Source organism: Protopterus annectens, chromosome 4.part1 (assembly GCF_019279795.1).
Source record: "Protopterus annectens isolate FY-2018-M chromosome 4.part1, PAN1.0, whole genome shotgun sequence".
Classification (NCBI taxonomy): Eukaryota; Metazoa; Chordata; order Ceratodontiformes; family Protopteridae; genus Protopterus; species Protopterus annectens.
This window is the reverse complement of record NC_056734.1, coordinates 443,670,291-443,690,899: the sequence shown is the minus strand read 5'-3', so window position 1 is coordinate 443,690,899 and position 20,609 is coordinate 443,670,291. Positions and strand designations below refer to the sequence as shown.

At 38.9% G+C, this 20,609-nt stretch overlaps 1 protein-coding gene across 7 annotated transcripts in view; it reads left to right on the top strand.

Moving 5' to 3' along the window:
* Positions 1-20,609, top strand: part of DOCK10 (dedicator of cytokinesis 10) — a 2,344,342-nt gene that overhangs the window by 1,879,956 nt on the left and 443,777 nt on the right. For all 7 annotated transcript variants that reach the window (XM_044070265.1, XM_044070268.1, XM_044070269.1 and 4 more), the window contains exons 35-37: positions 14,650-14,771; positions 14,895-15,009; positions 15,475-15,541. In XM_044070265.1, coding sequence (XP_043926200.1) covers positions 14,650-14,771; positions 14,895-15,009; positions 15,475-15,541 — 304 coding nt within the window. The remainder of the gene's footprint in view (positions 1-14,649; positions 14,772-14,894; positions 15,010-15,474; positions 15,542-20,609) is intronic.

The following is a 20,609-nucleotide window of genomic DNA, read 5'->3' as shown; positions in this document are numbered from 1 at the left end:
CTAGAGTTCCACTGTAAGAGTTTATTCCTGAATTTGCCATTGTATTTGTGTCTTATGGAGACAGATGCCTTGATCCATGCTTTGTGATGGGCATACAAATTATCAGAAAATGTAGCTGCATGCAAGATGGGGTCATCGAGTTGAGGAGAGCTTTTAACCTTCATTAGGTCATTAGTTAGCTGAATTATGTTTAACTTAGAGTAGTCTCTAAGGACAGAGGGGTTTGTGGTAAGTCACAAGTTTACCCTCATAGTGACTCTTACAGAATGGTGGTCAAATATGACCAATGACATGGTAACTGTAGGTGTTGAACATAGGGTGGAAAAATTACTGAGAACCAGGTCCAGTATTTTTGAATTTCTAGTAGGGGCTTGATCCATTTGGTCTAGGGAGCAAACATTAATGAGATCCAGAAAAAATTATGTGCAATTGTTTGAGGTGGTGTAGATTTCCCAGTTAATGGAAGAATAGTTGAAGTTTCCCAAGAGAACAGAGTTAGGCTCAGTAGGTTGGAATGTCAGTTTGTTTACATGTGCTTCATTTGTTGAAGTGACAATGAGGTGGTATAGTAGTTTGCTATGATATGATAGAGTTTTATTTACCATGAAAATGATATGGAAAAGTTAAATGTCATTGTCCTGGCTAAAAAGTATGTAGGTGATATGGCTTTTTAGGAATACAGACATGCACCCCTCCAATTACAATGTCATTTTCCATGTAGGATCTGAAAGAGTGCTAGGCATTGAAACTCTGCACTATGGGGTGCTCCTGCTGTTATGAAACTGTATTTTAGTAACTATGCAGGTATCTATATTTTCAAGAATTAAGAATGCTTGTAAGGAGTTTCACTTTTTCTTTATGCTTTTAGCATTGAGCAGTGCTACCTATATGTAGTTTTGATTAGCTATATAGGTAACTTGAAAAAGCTGACTTTGCCTAAAACGGCACTATGGGTAGGAAAAGGTACTGGCCAATATAGGGAAGTCTTGAGGAGAGAGGTGTAGCCCATCCCTAGCAAAACAGCCAGGGTTCTTGATCATCTCCTCCCAGGCTAGTATATATTGGATCCCCTTAGAATGACACCAGTAGCTAAGCCAATAATTGAAGATGATTATGTTTTGTTTGTATTGCAGCATTATTCTCAGTGATGAAAGGTTATTGCTTAATTTGAGTTTCAAATCAATTTCAGGTGTATATTCTGAGAACTCTGTCATAATCCTCCTCATATGATCCACGGATATATGCCTCAAGTCATTCACTCTTGTGCAGTCATATGTCTACTGATGGTGAAGTGACTCGATTGCCCCAGTGATACTGCAGACCTGGCAACTAAGAGGCAGATAGCCATCACACTGTCTTTGCCCAGCCTGATTAGTGCTGCATCTGTGTGCCTGACTATGGAGTCACCTATGATGAAGAAATTACCAAATGTTCTCTCTTAAGCCTTAAGGGCTTTGGCGTTTCAATTGACTGACCCTATTTTGTGGTTACTTTTTCTGCAATGTGTATGTTTGCCTGTTAGTGTAACATTGAATGTCCTGTACACCAAACCTTTGTCTGGGAGGCCTTTGTGATTTAGGAAGGAACTTAAATACCTTGGGGTAAGAAGCCTTGTCTAGGACAAGGTGGACATGGTTGTGTGAGGTGTGTGTCAGAACTAACAACATATGGGCTGTAGTTTACAGTCTTTGAAGAAAGATTGGTCTACAAGGTTAAAAGGTAACTGCATCTCTCATATGTGGAATAGTCTATAGGAAGACAGAGAGAGTTGGCAGTGGACATGAAGCAGTTCCTACATTGCCTCAATGTTCTAATTTCTGTCAGACTGGCAACTGATGATGAAGTAACTGATTTAATGATATTTAGTGGCTGGTAAAATAAGGGTTAATAATGATTGCTAATAAAGTACATTAGTAGGGGTCCATATTAAAAGCCTGAAAGGACTAAACATCGAGTGTATGTACATCAACACATAACGGTTGATCTATATACACAGCGAAACACTGAAAGAGCAAAATCCGAAATGCCAAACGAGTTCCATCATCAGAATGCGCCACACAGGTTAGTAAAAAATAATACTAAATAATTAATTTAACACTCTTTTGCAGGGGGGCATGATGTAACTTCAAGACAAATTGCCATTACAATTCAGTGTTACCAGGTAGGACTGGAGCTAACTGATATTATGTCTAGTGATGTATGCAGCATCTGCAGCTCAGCCCAGTTAGTGCATCACAAAAAAATCCTCTGCATGCACAGTGGTTTATATAATGCTTCAAGAAACTCTACAGCATGTTTCCACATCTGCTTTACATCCTGCCTGTGGCTGTGGTGCTCCCTGATTTGGACAGCAGTACTGGGAACAGTGAATTAAGAGCAATCAGAGTGAAGCAGTAGCCAGGTGAAGGTAATGCAATAGAAAACCAAAAAATACTGAAAGAAATAGTTATATGTTCTATGATGTTAATACTGCCTTATCTAAGCACAAGTGACCTTTTTGGCACAGTGCCACACTAAAGGTGAATAAACAGTTTAGACGTTGAATAAATTCAATGTGCCATACAAGTCTTGACTTGCAAAATAGCCCACTGTGCTTGTGTTAGGTCACCCACACAACAATAACGTGGTAGGTACCCCGAGACTACTAGGACTTTCCATGACTACCAGAATCATTGTAAGTGTTCTGTTTATTAATAGCAGCCATATTTGTGCAAATAATTTACTGTGTTTCTTTTGTTCCTTTGAGTGAAATTTGTATGTGTTGTCATTCTCTCAGATTTCCACTTAAAACAAGAGAAAAGTAAAGTTTTAAACAGATCGCTCCTTGGCTCTGTTTGGTTGAAGTGCTACAGCACTGTCTAGTAACATTTTCTTATGAGTGCTTCTTTGATGGTGCGCTGCACTGATTTATGACTGTGTGCCATAACCTGACACATACACACACACACACACACACACACACACACACACACACACACCCACACACACACACAGATGCACACACAGTGTGTGTGAGTTTTTATAGTCATGGAAAAATAACAGTATTTACATATCTGCACGAATATTATAAAGGTGGTTGTGACACCAGGGAAATACTGCCAGTCCAGCTATCTGGAATTTTGTAAATAATTATGTGTCACTTGAAAATATTAATATGATTTACATAGAAATGTGACACTGCCAGCCCAGCTGTCTGAAACTTTGTAAATAATCATGTCATTTGTGAATATTAATATGATTCATATGCTTGTCTTACAAATGTAAGAAAACTATATGTTATGTGTATATTAAACTACTGGTGCAGAAGTGTGTTTAAGGTACTAAGCTAAAATGTAACCACAGTGTACCCTACTGGAAAAGAACAGAAATGTATATAAACTATATACCTGTGCAAATGTATATTTTAATAGTAGAAGCTGGAACATACAGAGTTAATTGCAAAACTTCAAGAAAATAAGTTGAAAGTGTTTCACAATTGTGTTATCTCAGTTTCAGTGCAGCAAGCAGACACAATGTATAGAGCTAGAGGTTTGCCTATTGTCTTGAAACAGAAATAATTACTAGGTTTCAAATGTAAAAGTGTTTAATTGTTTTACGACTTCCAGTTCTGAGCAAACATCTGAGAGATATTTATTTTTCAGATAGAAATGTTAAATTTTGTTAAGTTTCTGTTAGCCTAGGAACTGAAGACAGGTGACAAAGAATGATGTCATCCAGGCTAACCCAGCAGTAATATTTGATATTAATTTAAGAACTCCCTCAGATAGAAAGACGGCATTTTGTATCTCATCGTGGACCTAGTAACATCTATTCAGCATTTCTGCCTGTGTGTTGCTATGTAAGTAAGTCTAGGGTACAGTAATTTCTCTTAGATATAGATAGAAATATAGTAAAAATGTTTTCTATTTTTAATTGAGACTGTCCTGCAATGTTGTTTTAAAATATTTCCTGTAATTCAGAACTCTGCAGTTACTGTGTTGTTTGAGTATTGTCTTGTTCTTTTATTATTAAATATATTTAAACCTATATTGGTGGCTGATGTTTCTGAGACATATGTGAGCTCTTAGAGTACTTGCATATGTATTTGGTGACACTGTACAGGCCACTCCTAAATAGCCTTAGTCTTGGTCACTCTTACCATTTGGATAATAGTGACATTACACAGTAGGATTGGTCACTCTTTGTAAAGGCCTTTATAGTAGCTGATAAGTAGGGGTTGCTGGCAGTGATAACTACCTTATAGTCTGGGCAGAAGGGGTGTGTGTTTGTATATAAATCAAATCTCAAAGTGTCTGTGTGTGTCAGCTACTTGGGCAGGGACACGAAGCATTGTTTGGACAGAGAGGGTACTGGAGGTCTTGGCTTGATCCCACAGCTGAGATCTTAACCCTATAGCTGTGCCAGTGGGAATCTTAATGGGGATCTGGAGAAAGAGGGAAAAACCAGCCCCAGACTGACTGTGATCTCTGTGTGCTCTTAAGGGAAATTGTACTTTACTGTGTGTGTACTTGTCGTCCTCCCCAATGTGTACCTCCCTCACTGGTGCTAGTGGTGAGGATTGAGGCTGCTTGATTATTGTGCCAGTGCAGGGCCATCACATATTAATTGTTTGGGAGTGGTGGGATATCCACATCACATATTAATTGGCTTGTAGTGATGTGGGTATTGAATTACTGTAGCCTGTGTACAGTGGTCACTGAAGGTGTTTGTACTCTCAATCAGCCACACAGTGAACATTCAGGGTCCATATCACAATTGTTTTATATATTTTTTTGTCAGTTTAGTCAGGGAGAGCAGGCAAGCACTTAAGCAAAGGAGTATGTCAAGCTGACAAGGAGCCAGTTGGCTAGATGTGCCAGGCTAAAGGACTGGTGCATGCCAACCTGACTAAAGCAGACATGATTGCAGCTTTAGTCACAGCTGCATCACAGAATAGCAACCAGGAGGACAATCAGACTGGCCGTGGAGATACGCAACTGTCAGAAAATGGACAGCTCAGCCTTTTCACAGAGAGCTTAAAAATCCAACTGGAGTTAAAGAGACTTGAGTTGGAGGCCAAGCGTTTGGAAATAGGAGCACTAGAGAGACTGGGACATCTGCAGACTGAGGAGAATGAGAGGCAGAGGCAACATGAAAAGGAGATGCTGACTCTTCACCAGAGTCATTGAGGTAATAGGGAAGATAGTAACCAACCCCCAGAAGCAACAAAGGTCAGTAAATTTTTTCCACAATTTACAGAGGGAGATAATTTTGATAGCTTCATTCATAAGTTTAAAAGGGTAGATAAACAGTATAATGTTGACCAAGGGGGTTAGGTATGGTTCCTGACCCCCTTACTCCATGGTAATGCTATAACTGCAATGTCTAAACTGTCTGATACTGATTGCTTAAATTATAATACAGTCAAAATATGTTTGCTAGAATGTTTTAAGTCAGCATCTGAAGCTTATAGGAAAACATTTTGTGAGCATAGACGCAAGGCAGATGAAAGTGTGTGTGAATATGTTGCTGAACTAAGCCCTTATTTTCATAGGTGGATGAGTGGATGTCAGATCACCACTTTTGAAGGGCTGGCAGACCTTTTGGTGAGGGAAGAGAACAAGCCTTTAGCACTTTGCCTGATGACATGAGAATCTGGTTAGCTGATGGACAATGCAATACTGTAAATGAGTTTAGGAAGATGGGAGAGCTATACCTAGCAAGCAGGGCAATACTGCACAGGAAAGGGACACCCAGTGCTGCTTATGAGTCTAAGGGAACCCATGGTGGGCAGCCAAGACTGCCCCAACAGAGTCCACCAGTAGCAGGGAAAGCTTCTAGTCCAGGTACACATCCAGGACCAAGGTTTAAATGTTTTAAATGCAACCAGTGAGGCCATGTAGCATACAGTTGTCCATGGAGGCAAGGTGGGGAACAAAAAGTGGGAGAGCCAGTAAGTGGGGAATGACAAAATGCCAGCAGTAAGTTGTCTCAAGACAACAAGGGTACCAAGTTAAAAGAGGTTATGTCCTATCTTAGTGGATAGGAAAGAGACCATGGCTAAGAGAGACACAGCCTCTGACCTAACCATTGTGAAGCCTGCAATGGTTACAGAGGAACACTACTTGCTTGGGCAGTCTACTCCAGTCAGAGCTTTAGGAGGTACCCCATTCCAAATATCTTTGGCTAGGCTTCACCTTGACTGGGAAGGTGGAAAAGGAAGAAAACAAGTAGGTGTGTTTGAGGATATCCCTGCAGATGTCCTGATAGGGGATGGTTTTGATAATGCTGTACCCTGTGTGCATGCAGTTACATGCAGTCAGGCTTGGAGACAAGCATGTGGGTCTGATAGCCTGGGGGAGACCCAGACAGTACATACACTTGCAGCCAGTACTGGTGACATGATTACTTCAGTGAGTGACCTGCCCTGTAGCAGTGAAACTGAAGGTGAGCCAAAGCTGCTTGTGGGTACTGATGTTCCCTTGGACAGAGTTACTGCAAGGACAGAGGTGAGTAGTAGTACCCAGGCTGACAGTGAGGTACCACTGTCAGAGGATACCAGACCTCCTGTAGAAGGGGAGCTGGTAAGGGTTGCAAAGAGAGAGTTGAGACAGGCTCAGCTCTGAGACCCTACATTACAAGGCCTGATGGAGGTAGCTAGTGAGGCACCTGATTCTCAAGGGAAGGGGGAATCTGTATATCAGGACAAAGGGTTACTGTATAGAGAGTGGACCCCTGAAGGAGGGCTAGAAGGTGACAGAATAGAGTAGTTGGTTATGCCCAGAGCCTACTGTCTTGCACTTCTAGCCATAGCCCATGATATTCCCTATGTAGGTCGTATGGGCATAAAACATACAAAAAGACATATTATGAAGAACTTTTATTGGCTTGGGATTTCCAGGGATGTAACAGGGTACTGCAGGACCTTTGAGCAATGCGAGAAGTTAGGCAAGGCAGGGGACAAGGTGAAAGCTCCATTGATGCCTTTACCTGTGATTGAGGAAACATTTCAGAGGGTAGCTATGGATACTGTGGAGCCTCTGAGTACCCCAAGTTCCACATGGAAAAGGTATATCCTAGTGGTAATAGATTATGCTACCAGATACCCTGAGCAGTGGCTCTGTCCTTCATTGAGGCAGAAAAGGTGGCAAATGCTTTGTTAGAGATTTTTAGTAGGGTAGGTTGACAGAGGTGCCAGTTTCATGTGAGACCTGCTGGCTTGTCTGTGGAATTACTGTGGTGTGAAGTACCTAAAGACCACCTCCTATCATCCCCAGACTAATGGTCTTGTTGAGAAGTTAAACTCTACACTCAAGATGATGCTATAGGCATTTGCAGACCAGTTTAAAAGGGCCTGAGAAAAATATTTGCCTCATCTGTTGTTTGCTTACAGAGAGGTTCCCCAGGAATCCACTATACACAGGTTTTTCACCCTTTGAGTTGCTGTATGGGCATAGGGTGAGGAGATCTCTAGATTTGATACGAGATGAGTGGGAGGGTGAGTTTGAATCCCACAAGGAGTCTGTTGTGGCATGTGTCCTAAACCTCAGGACAAGGCTCAGGGAACTCATGGGCTTCGCCCAGGAGAGCTTGGCAGAAGCCCAACAGCAGAAAAATGTCTGGTATGGCAGGAATGCTTGCGCTAAAGAGTATAATGTAGGGCAGCAGGTAATGGTCCTCATTCCTGTCAGACACAACAAGCTGCAGGCAGCTTGGGAGGACCCTACAAAGTGGTAAGGAAGGTCAGTGATGTTAACTTCATGGTAGAACTGCTAGGCAGGAGGCAGGGGCACAGATTTTACCATGTTAACATGATGAAACCTTACCATGATAGGGAAGCCCTTGTGCTAAGTATTTGCAGTACAAGGCAGGAGGAGTCTGAGAGGGATCTATGGCTACAGGCAACCAGCCAGGGAAATCCCAAATTACTATGGTGGAGCCTAGGGTTGCAGGCATATAATGGGACAGTGCAGCATGATACTGGGGTCAGCACTGCCAAGGCAGCTGGAATCTCAAGACAGAAAATGTGGTAAGGTATTCCCAGATAGATTCAACCCACTCAAGCAATGTTTCTCAAGGGTCACTTGAAACACTAGCTTGAGTTTTTGGGGAGGGAAGAAATGTTACACCAGGACAATACTGCCAGTCCAGCTATCTGGAATTTTTTAAATAATCATATGTAATTTGTGAATATTAATATGATTCATATGCTTGTCTTACAAATGTAAGAGAACTATATGTTATGTGTATATTAAACTACTGGTGCAGAAGTGTGTATAAAGTACTGAGCTAAAATGTAACCACAGTGTACCCTACTGGAAAAGAACAGAAATGTATATAAACTATATACCTGTGCAAATGTATGTTTTAATAGTAAAAGCTGGAACATACAGAGTTAACTTGCAAAACTTCAAGAAAATAAGTTGAAAGTGTTTTACGATTGTGTTATCTCAGTTTCAGTGCATCAAGCAGACACAGTGTATAGAGCTAGAGGCTTTCCTATTGTCTTGAAACAGAAATAATTACTAGGTTTTAAATGTAAAAGTGTTTGTTTTACAACTTCCACTTCTGAGCAAACATCTGAGAGATATGCATTTTTCATGTAGAAATGTTACATTTGTTAAGTTTCTGTTAACCTGGGAACTGAAGACAGGTGACAAAGAGTGATGTCAGCCAGGCTAACCCAGAAATAATATGTGATATTAATTTAAAAACTCTCTCAGATAGACTGGGCATTTTGTATCTTGTCTTGGACCTAGAAACATCCATTTAACACTTATGCCTGTTGTTGCTCTGTAAGTAAGTCTAGGGTACAGTAATTTCTCTTAGATATAGATAGGATTATAGTAAGGATTAGGTTAGATGTTTTCTATATTTACTTGAGACTGTCCTGTAATGTCGTTTGAAAATATTTGCTATGAATCTAAACTCTGCAGTTACTATGTTGTTTGAGTATTGTCTTGTTCTTTTATTATTTATTATTCAATATATTTAAACCTATCTTTGTGGCTGATATTTGTGTGACATATTTAAGCACTTAGACTACTTGCATATGTATTTGGTGACATTGCACAGGCCACTCCTAAATAGCCTTAGTCTTGGTCACACTTACCACATGGATAATAGTAACATTATACAGTAGGATTGGTCACCCTTTGTAAGGGCCTTTATAGTAGCTGATAAGTAGGGGTTGGTGGCAGTGATAACTACCTTATAGTCTGGGCAGAAGGGGGCATAGCTAGTCAGCCTTCCTCAGGTGTGTGTGTGTGTGTGTGTGTGTGTGTGTGTGTGTGTGTGTGTATTTGTATATAAATCAAATCTCAAAATGTGTGTGTGTCAGCTACCTGGGCAGGAACACGAAGCACTGGTTGGCAGAAAGGGTGCTGGAGGTCTTGGCTTGACCCCTCAGCTGAGATCTTAACCCTATAGCTGTGCCAGTGGAGAGTCTTATTTGAGGATCTGGAGAAAGGGAGAAACCAGCCCCAGACTGACTGTGATCTCTAGGTGCTGTTAGCGGAAATTGTACTTTACTTTGTGTGTACTTGTCATCCTCCCCATGTGTTACATCCCTCACTGGTGCTAGTGATGAGGATTGAGGCTCCTTGATTACTGGGCCAGTGCAGGGGCATCACAGTGGTGACAGGAACAGTGATGTGCATTATTTGATACCAAACATGAAGGTAAACAACACTGCCAAAGATATTTAGTATCCAAAGTCTATAGTCTGAGAGATAATGAGTGTTATTTGCATATATTATAAAAAAACACATTTAGTGTCTACACCATGGCATAGAGAGCTAAAGCCCTGAATATGGTCCAGGTGATATAGGTTTGACTAGTGGCTTGGGGGGCTAAGACACTGGCAGAAAAGCATGTCCGCATTGGGGAGAGGGGGTGTGCTTGCATGCACCTCCTGGTTGGGGGCTTTTCTAAATTGGGAATAGCTAGGGGACATTGTTTAAGTCATTGTGGAGATGGAACAATATGCCAGCACTTCTCCATCCCATACACACTCCCAGAGGTTCAACAAGTGCACACAGAAGGAGGGAAGAAGTTAGAAGTATGACAAAAACACTCTGCAGCAACAACAGGATGCTGCCCAACCCCAGACATGGAGCAGTTCAAGCCTGGGAGAGACTACAGCTGGTTTGGTATTCATCCAATGATCATCTGCATGGAGCGAAAAAGAGCACTCCAAGAAAATACATACAACATTTCTGTAAATATATCACAGACATACAGGGTTTATTTGCATGGTATTATTAGAAAGCTGACAACTGAATGAGTAATTTCACTGATTAGAGTCTTGCTAATAAGTGAGTGCATACCCCACATTGCTATATAACATTCCAACAAAATGCCAACTCATGCCAGCATGCCAGAGCAAATGTGAGAGAGTAAAAGTTAGTCAAATAATTCACAGAGGTTGATAGTAAATGGAGTCCATTTAAAAGCAACAAGTGATAACTGAATTTACAGGTCAGTAGAGATGGACACAATCTTGTACTCCCTGATGGTTTGGTCAGATCAAGCATGCTAAGAGAGTATATTTGAAAAAAAGGGGAGAACAGTTGATAAGAGTGCCCAAATCTGTAAACTTAATTAGGAAGAAGACACTCCAGATGACCAAAGGGCCATATATTCTAACATTTCTTTTTATGTTTTAGTCTGTAAGTGGGATATGGACATGATCCACAGTTAAAGCAGAGAAAAAGGTTGAATGTAATTCAGAAGCAATGGGACAAAGTGTGTGTAGAAGTGATGTGGTATAATGCATCAAACATTCAACAGATGATCAGAACTCATCCAAATGTGTAATTAAGTAGTGTATAGTTCAGAAACATTAGTAATCAAATGAGCTCCAGCTAGTAAGTATCTGATTGCATCATAAGTATATACCGAAGAAAAAATGAGTACAAAGGCACTTATTATCACGTGTGTGTGTGTGTGTGTGTGTGTGTGTGTATATATATATATATATATATATATATATATATATATATATATACACACATATATATATATATCTATATATATATATCTATATATATATATATATATATATACATATATATATATATATATATGTGTGTGTGTGTGTGTGTGTGTGTGTGTGTGTGCTGGGCATACTTATGCGAAAGTGCTTTTCACCAAAGAAGCACTTTTACATAAGTATGCCTGTTGCTGAGGCTGTACTACGGTGTGGGTAAGGGAAATTTCCCTTTTCCCCACTGTAGTGCGGTCTCGGGGGGAGAATATTAAAGTGGGGGGGGTGTGCGGGGCACAGCCCCACACATGGGGGGTGCAGAGAGCAAAGCCCCCCTGCTAAAATGTAAACGTAGTGTTTTATTTATTTATTTTTTTTGTAACACGCTTTAATGAAAGCGCTTTTTTGATAAAAGTGCTTTCGTTAAAGTGTGTTCAGTTATTATGGATTCGGATGTTTGCTCATTCAAGCAAACATCCTAGATCCATATATGCTATATATATATATATATATATATATATATATATACACACATATGAATACATGCACACACACACACACACAATCTACTTTACAAGCTTGAACTTTAAACTGCAAATGGTCGGGACCATAAGTTTTGGAACTTCAAAACTGTGATAAAAAAACAAAAACATTTTTTTTACAATTTTGCAGGGAGCAAGCCCCTCTGTACCCCCCACACCCCTTGCGTAATAAATATACCAACTCTGAGATCATACTATAGTGAGGAAAATTGAAAATTTCCTATTCCATGCTGTATGGCAGTCTCCATTAAAAACATTTGAAGTTTCAAAACTTCGATGTTATGGTATCAACCATTTGCAGTTTGAAATTTTGAAACTTCGAGCTTGTGAAGAGTATCCATATATATATATATATATATATATATATATATATATATATATATATATATATATATCAGGGGTGTAGCTGGAAATTCATATTTGGTACTCAGACCTCAATTTGCTGCCCCATCCCACCAATCTGTCAATTAAGAAAATGTACTCAACCCATATATGCTTTGGAAAGGGGTACCCTATTTTCATGCCCCTGTTAAAATGTCAGGTTTTTGTGATATAAAAAAATGAGACCACAATAAATCATTTCTAAACTTTTCCCACCTTTAATGTGACCTATAACCTGTACAATTCGATTGAAAAACAAACAAATGTGTTAGGGGAAAAATATAAAAAATAAAAAAATGTACAATAAGTTGTTTCCATAAGCATGCACACCCTTAAACTAATACTTTGTTGAAACACCTTTTGATTTAATTACAGCATTCAGTCTTCCTGGGTAGGAGTCTATCAGCATGGCACATCTTGACTTGACAATATTTGCCCACACTTCCTTGCAAAAGCGCTCCAAATCTGTCAGATTGTGAGGGAATCTCTTGTGCACAGCCCTCTTCAGGTCACCCCACATATTTCCTATTGGATTTAGGTCTGGGCTCTGGCTGGGCCAGTCCAAAACTTTAATTTTCTTCTGGTGAAGCCATTCTTTCATTGATTTGGATGTGTCCTTGTGAAAGGTAAAATTCCTCTTCATATTCAGCTTTCTAGCTTTCACCTGAAGGTTTTTGGCCAAAAGTGGCTATTATTTGGAACTGTTCATAATTCCCAGCACCTTGACTAAAGCCCCAGTTCCAGCTGAAGAAAAGCAACCCTAAAGCATGATACTGCCACCACCATGCTTCACCGTGGGGATGGTATTCTTTTAGTGATGAGAAGTGTTGTTTTTGTACCAAACATACCTTTTGGAATTGTGGTCACATCAGACCATAACACATTTTCCCACATGCTTTTGGGAGATGATGTATTGTTTTGCAAATTTTAGCCGGGCCTGGATGCTTTCTGTGTAAGAAAAGGCTTCCGTCTTGCAACCCTACCCCATAGTCCAGACATGTGTAGAATATAGGAAATTGTTGTCGCATGTAGTACACAACCAGTACTTGCAAGAAATTCCTGCAGCTCCTTTAGTGTTGCTGTAGGTCTCTTGGCAGCCTCCCTGACCAGTTCTTGTTGTGTCTTTTCATCAATTTTGGAGGGACGTCCAGATCTTTGCAACATCACTGTTGTCCCATATTTTCTCCACTTTTTGATTACTGTTTTCACTGTGTTCCATGGTATATCCAATGCTGTGGAAATTTTTTTGTACCCTTCTCCTGACTGATACCTTTCAGCAATGAGATCCCTTTGATGCTTTGTAAGCTCGCTGCGAACCATGGCTTTTGCTGTAGCAGGCAACTGCACAAATGTCAGGAAAATCATACTAGGACAGCTGAACTTTATTTGGCATTAATCAGGGTCGCTTTAATTGATGGTAGGTGTGTACCCAAGAGGACTGAATGCTATAATTAAAGCAAAAGGTGCTTCAATGAAGTATTAGTTTAATGGTGTGCATACTTATGCAAACAGCTTATTGTATATTTTTTATTTTTTTGTATTTTTTCACCTAACAGATTCGTTTGTTTTTCAATTGAATCGTACTGGTTATAGGTCACATTAAAGGTGGGAAAAGTTTTGAAATGATTTATTGTGGTCTCATTTTCTTTATATCACAAAAACCTGGCATTTTAACAAGGGTATGTGCACTTTATATCCACTGTATATACATATATACAGTACATATATAAATGTTGATAGATATAGGTCTCTGTGTGCGTGTGTGTGTGTGTGTGTGTGTGTGTGTGTGTGTGTGTGTGTGTGTGTGTGTGTATATATATATATATATATATATATATATATATATATATGGGTCTGCTGTATAAGTTCAAAAATACACTACTTCAAACTCACACAGTATACCCTGGGTTAGGCGACTTAGGGTTAGGGCACAGGTCATGGTAAGGGGATAGCTAGTAGGGCTATCCCCTTACCATGACTCGCGCCCTAACCCTAAGGTCCGTGACTACCGCACCACAGTGGAGGACATATCATGCTTTCCTGCTGTCCTCCACTGTGGTGCGATCCATTCGTAGAAGCTGAGTTTGTGAAAGTGCACTTTTGAATAAGTGCACTTTCGCGTAACTGAGTGGTCTACTGCTCTTTTTCGAATACGTGGTATTTGATGAAAAGCAGTAGACCCATATATATATATATATATATATATATATATATATATATATATATATATATATATATATATATGTATATATATATATATGTATATATATATATGTATATATATATATATATATATATATATATATATATATATATATTCACATGCATAGACATATCACTTTCTGTCTCTCTCTCTCTCTCTCTATGTATAGATATATATGGGTGCTGGTTACCCAGTCGAATGTTAGGTCACACACCATGCACAGCTATAACCAGTTTGGAGGGCCTCCAGTTTATCTGTACCATGTCTTTTGGCTGTGGGAAGAAACTGTAGTACCTAGCAAAGGTATTTATGGGCATATGGGAATGCAAACTTTACATGGAAGGCATCCCTAGCTGAAAAGCAGAACTGGAGAACACATGCTCTTTGAGGCAGGAATGCTGTTCACCATGCCAATTTATTACCCAAACTTGCAACACTTAAAACAAAAAATAAGATAAAATGTTTTGTTAAAACATAACTGTCCTGACTTTATTAAAATAAGTATAGTACCCTTCCTGTGTTCTGTGCTAAAGTGTTTTGTGTTGTTTTGCTTACAGCTTTTTCTTCAGTAGCACTTTCTACTGCCAGTCACGAAGAATCCAGGGTATCACTTGCAAGTACTGAATCTAACCCAAGTGCAGCTGAAAAAAGCTCTGAGAAGAATGATGTCTGTGAGAAGGTACACTTTTGCAAACAGCATCACATGACCTTTTACAAACAGCATCACATGAATGGGAATTGTGAATGAATTGGAATATCATCTAGGTTACCTAACTAGTCCTATTTCATTTCTGTGTTGCAGGTGACAAGACCCTTGTCTTTGATTGGATCAGCCCTTCGATATGACAAACTAGACCAAGATGAAACTAGAACTCTAATTATGTGTTTCCTTCATATAATGAAAACAATATCAGAAGGTAAAAAGAAAAGTAACTGCTTATCTTAAAGGTCCTTAAAGGTGTCCATGATAAAGTATGATTCTAATACAGTTGATCCAATATCATATTTCCATAATACTCCTTACTTTTGCTAAATACATCTGAAAGTGAGCAAAATCACAGCCCTTTAATCAGTACAATATCTGTTTTTAAATATTTATATTTGTCTGATATCAGAATTGACTATAATAACCTTTCAGTATAAGATATGATGTGAGATAAATAGAACTGCTGAACCAGACTGCAGGAGTGGACAGTTTAGATATTGTCTTAGAAGTTTCCTTAGAAGCAATGGAATAAGGAGGAATGTTTACATAACATTTGAAATTTAGGCTATTTTATATATTGTCTACTTCACTTCTAGAAAGTAATTCAAAAGCGTTTAACAAGTGGTGAATCTGTATGTAACTTTTAAACTGGAAGACAATTTTTTATCTTTTTCAGATACTCTTGTGTCCTGCTGGCTTAAGGCTCCTAATTCTGAGATATCTGATTTCTACAACATTTTAGAGTAAGTTCTCACCACAACTTTGTAATATGATTTATTGAAATGTTTTAACATATTTGATTTATGATTTTTTTTGGAAAAGTCATATTGATGTGTTTGTGTTTTGCTTCATCAAATGGATGGAGAACCATAAGGCTGGAGTTGTATCTGAATGTTTATTTTTTTACTCATCCTCCTGCTACCCACACCCATACAAGAACACACGCATACACACTCAACGGTGGTGCCAGTCATGAGTCTAAAAGAGAAAAGTGCTTAGGATTTGGTTAGCAATGCCACAAGTGTAAAAAATGGAACCATTTTCAAAAGTTTTGTAAACCTCACAGTTATAAAGAAAGGTCACTCAAAAAAGCAAGTTGATCATATAGAGAGAGCTACAACCCTATTTTCTACATAGATGATGTGTCAGTAATTGGTGAAAAGGTTGATGCACAACATTTGTTGGCAAAGAACAAAGTGTTTTGTACTGTCCATAAAACACCCAAGCTCAAAGTAGACACTGGTTCACAGTGTAATGTTATGCCAGCAGACACATTTGGTAAGGTGAGAGCTGGTGAGCAACTTAATGTGGTGAGTTGTGCAAACCTTGCTGCTTATGGAGGTGAAATTCAAACCGAAGGCTCAGTAGTGCTTTCATGTTGTTTGGCTAGGAACTGCTACAACTTACTATTCTATGTAGTCCAAAGACCTGTGAAGTCATTATTGGGTCTCAGAGACAGGGAATGAATCTGTTTTCCTTTACAAAAAAAGTTCATCGTATAAGCACAGATCCTAGTTCCAGTTTTACTAAACCTATTTTCCCAGAGTATGCTGATGTTTTCGATGACAAGTTAGGCAAACTTCCAGTTGTGTATTCTATGAAGTTAGACCCGGTGGTCAAACCGGCAAGAAAAGTTCTGTTAGCTATGCAGAATAAAGTCAAAGCTCAGTTCATTAAAATGGCGCAGCTAGGTGTAATTTGTCCAGTTACTGAACCTACTGAATGGGTGTTGTCAATGGCAGCAGCCCACAAAAAATGCTCAAATTAAACCAAAATATACATTGACCCAAGAGATTTGAACAAAACATTAAAGAGACCGCATCATCCTATGCGTACAGTCGAGGAAATTGCAGCCCTAATACCGAATGCCATTGTTTCTGTTTTGGATGCAAAAAGTTAATTTTGGCAAGTGATGCTTGATCTCAAATCTTTATTACTGACTACTTTCAGTACTCCATTTGGAAGATATAGATTCCTCAGGATGCCATTTGGAATAAATTCTGTGAGTGAAGTCTTTCAGTGTGCAATGGAGCATATTTTTTCAGGTTATCCTTCTGCCATAATAGTAGATGATTTATTCGTTGGAGGTACTGGTGAAGCAGAGCATGACAGAAACCTTAACAAAGTTCTAGACAGCGAACATGAAGTGAACTTAAAGCTCAGTCCTCTAAAGTACAAATTCAGACTACCAGAAGTTACATATTTAGGTAATTTATTTATTAGCACTGGCTTTCGACCACACCCGTCCAAGCAAGCAGCCATTCTTGAGATGTCAGCACTGGATAATGTTCAAGCTCTACAATGTTTTCTTGGTATGGTCAACTATTTAGGCAAGTTTATACCAGACTTCAGTGACTTGATAGCACCTTTGAGAGAGCTGACATGCAAAAATGTTAGATGGTCTTGCTTGGAACAGCACCAGAGAGCATTTGAAGACCTTAAGCAGAAAATTGCTACCCCACCTACATTAAGGTACTATGATGTTAATAAACCAGTAACCTTTTCTTGAAATGCTTCAAAATTTGGTTTTGGTGCAGTTATTCTTCATGAAGGCAGATTAGCAGCCTATGCATCTAAACTCTTACCCAAACTAAAATGCAATATGCTCAAATTGAGAAAGAACTTTTAGCAATAATACTTGCATGTTCAATGGTCCATGACTATATTTATGGTCGAGCTATTCAGATTGAGACTGATCACCAACCCCTAGTCACTATTTTAAAGAAGCCTATGCATTCAGCTCCAGTGAGATTACAAAGAATGATGCTCAAATTGCAAATTTACAACTTCAAAATGGTCTATACAAAAGGCATACTTCTTTATCTGGCTGGTACCTTATCCAGATCACCCAGAAATACTATGGAACACTTTCAAACAGAGAATTTTGACTTTGATATCATGTAAGTGTGTAATTTTTCTGCCACGAGACTTGATGAGCTGAGAGGTCATACAAAGGCTGATCCAATTTTGCAAAAGCTAAACCACTTCATTAATGTTGGATGGCTGTCAAAGCAATCTAGTGTACCACCTGAAGTGCAAACTTATTTTCCTTACAGAGATGAAATGTTGATGGAAGATGGCATTATTTTCCAAGGTCCTAAAATTGTTGTTCCTGCTTCCTTACAATGTGAATATATCCAGAATTTGCATCATGGTCACCCAGGTTCTGAATCTACCAAAAGAAGGGTGAGAGGACTAGTATTTTGGCCTTCTCTAGCAAAAGATGTTGATAAAGAATGCTTACAGATCTGATGAAGGCCTAAGGCTGAAAGCGCTCATCTTATTATTTTATTCAAATTTTAACTTGTTTTATTCTGTTCAATAAAATATTCCGCTGTGGAATCACTTTCTTGTTTTATTGTTGGATGTTAATAAAGTACTTTCTTCTTGTTCAGTATGCAATAGTACTAAAATGTATTTGCAGAAAGAATGACTTCAGCTAAGTCAAATTCCTAAACTACCTTGGTCAACAGTAGCCACTGATATATTCGAGTGGAACAATCAACATTACTTAGTGTTGGTAGACTCTTATTTGAACTGGTTTGTGATCTGTTTACTACCTAACCTAGCATCCACCACTATTATCACCAAGCTCAAATGTCATTTCTCAGTCCATGGTAGTCTACACAGTTATTTCTGACAATGGTACCCAATTTACCAGTCATTTGTTTCAGAAATTTGCAAAATAATGGGACTTTGCACATGTTACTATTATTCCAGAATACCCATAGTCATACGGACTAGCTGAATGTGCAGTACAGAGTACAAAGAAGCAATTACTAGAGAAGTCAAAGCATGATAATACTGATGTATTTTTGAATTTACTCAATCTCAGAAAAATACCCCGTGATGATATACTTGGCTCACCTGCTCAGAAACTTCCATTTAGGCAAACCAGAACAACATTGCCTATCAGTTCCAGTTTGTTGAGGCCTAAAGAAAAGAAAAACAGAACAATCAAATATTTAGAAAGCATTCTTTCCAGAAGTCCATCTGTGATAAATTGAGCAGATTTCTTCATCCATTGAAAGGAGAGACAGTGAGGATGCAAACAACGAAAGTTTTCAACCAGATTGGTCAATTAACAGGTATATGTGCTAAGCCGAGATCCTACTTCATAGAATCTGAGGGTGTGGAAGTACAGGAGAAATTGCAGACATCTTCTTCCTATATCAGAATCGATATCGCAGCACTGTTCCTGTGATACAGACTCTAGATCTCAGAGCAATCCAGACAATGTTCTATTGCAGAACGTGTCTTAACTTCTATTTCCATTCCTGATGTCCCCAAAGTTGAACATTCAGCAGAGACAGTCCCGATTGCTAGACCTATTTGCAATTTCTATGTCACATGATTTGTTTGTATTTCCAGACTTAGTGTGAAATACACAGCAACCTGGACATAATTGTCTACATGTATTTAGTGCTGTATAATTGCATGACAAGGAATTATTTGCATGAATTGCATGTCAGTCAATGTTGACAATATTGCATGACTCATTTTTCAAAGAGGGAGGTTGTAGAATAGTGTGTGTGTGTGTGTGTGTGTGTGTGTGTGTGTGTGTGTGTGTGTGTGTGTGTGTGTGTGTGTGCATGTGTGCATGTGTGTGTGTGTTGTACCTTTAAGAAGTGTTTCCAAGGAGAGCACGTGCATATAAATAGCAAGCATATGCTAGCCTCAGTGCCATTTTGAGTGCAGCCTGAGAGCAAGCATGTATGAGTGTGACAGCTAGTTTGTTTACAAGTGTACCTAAGTTAAAGTTATTAAGCCTCAATTCTGATATGTTTGTACATAATAAAGCCACTTGAACAGAACCCATAGAAGTTCATCTATTTTATCCTGAATAGACGAACGGCACTCAGTATTATGCAGACTTTCTTCTGAAGTGTTTCTGGGTTCAAATTCAGCATTATTCACAATGATGTGCTTTAGGTACTTTCATTTTCATGTTTTTAGTGTTATGATTCTGTAAATTGTAAGAAAATCCTTTGGGGACTAAGTTGTACCCCTATATATACGTCTCAACTGTTCAAAAATTACACTGAATGTCTACATTTTTTAGTCATATTTGTGGACAGTTCGTCCTAAAATATGTGGTCTTCCGGAAAATTATTGAGGATTGTAGTCAATAATAAAGGCAGAAATTTCAGTTTCAGGCTTCATATTCTTCAAAAACTACATGTTATTCTAACAGCATTCTAATTATACAGGAGCAATATTTAAAGTCTCTTCCTAATCGTGTTGTTGTCCTTCCATTATTTTTGTTTTTTCCAGAATTCTTACTTTAATAAGCTGAGAGGTATGCTCCCCTTTGCAGTTATGGATTAGATGTTTAGATACAGAAAAAGAAAGTCCTTGGTATTGTTAGCCTTATTTTTGGCAGCATGCACTATACAGCTCAGGTGAGATGCAGAATTATTCTATCCACCTATGAAAAGTAATGACATAGCACAGTGGTGCAGTGTCTAGGGCTACTGCTTCTTGTCTTTGTGATATGGTGTACGATTCTAGCCTCTGGGTCATGGCAGCCTGTTATTACTGTGTTCATATGGCTTCAGTATGAGTACTCCACAATTTCTTCCTAAAGCATAGTGTTCAAGTTGATTGGGTACTCTTAATGCTGTATCTATTTCTTTTTCTTTCTTTTTTTTTTACCAGTGTAGTTTTACTCTCTGAGGTTTTCTCTGTAAATGTGCTTTGGATCAGTGGGAGACTGATCTGCTAACCACATGAAATAAACTGCTAGAAGGTCAAAACAGAGGTGTAACACTGAGGTCAGAAGTGTAGCAGGGGCTTTTACCAGATATTTCA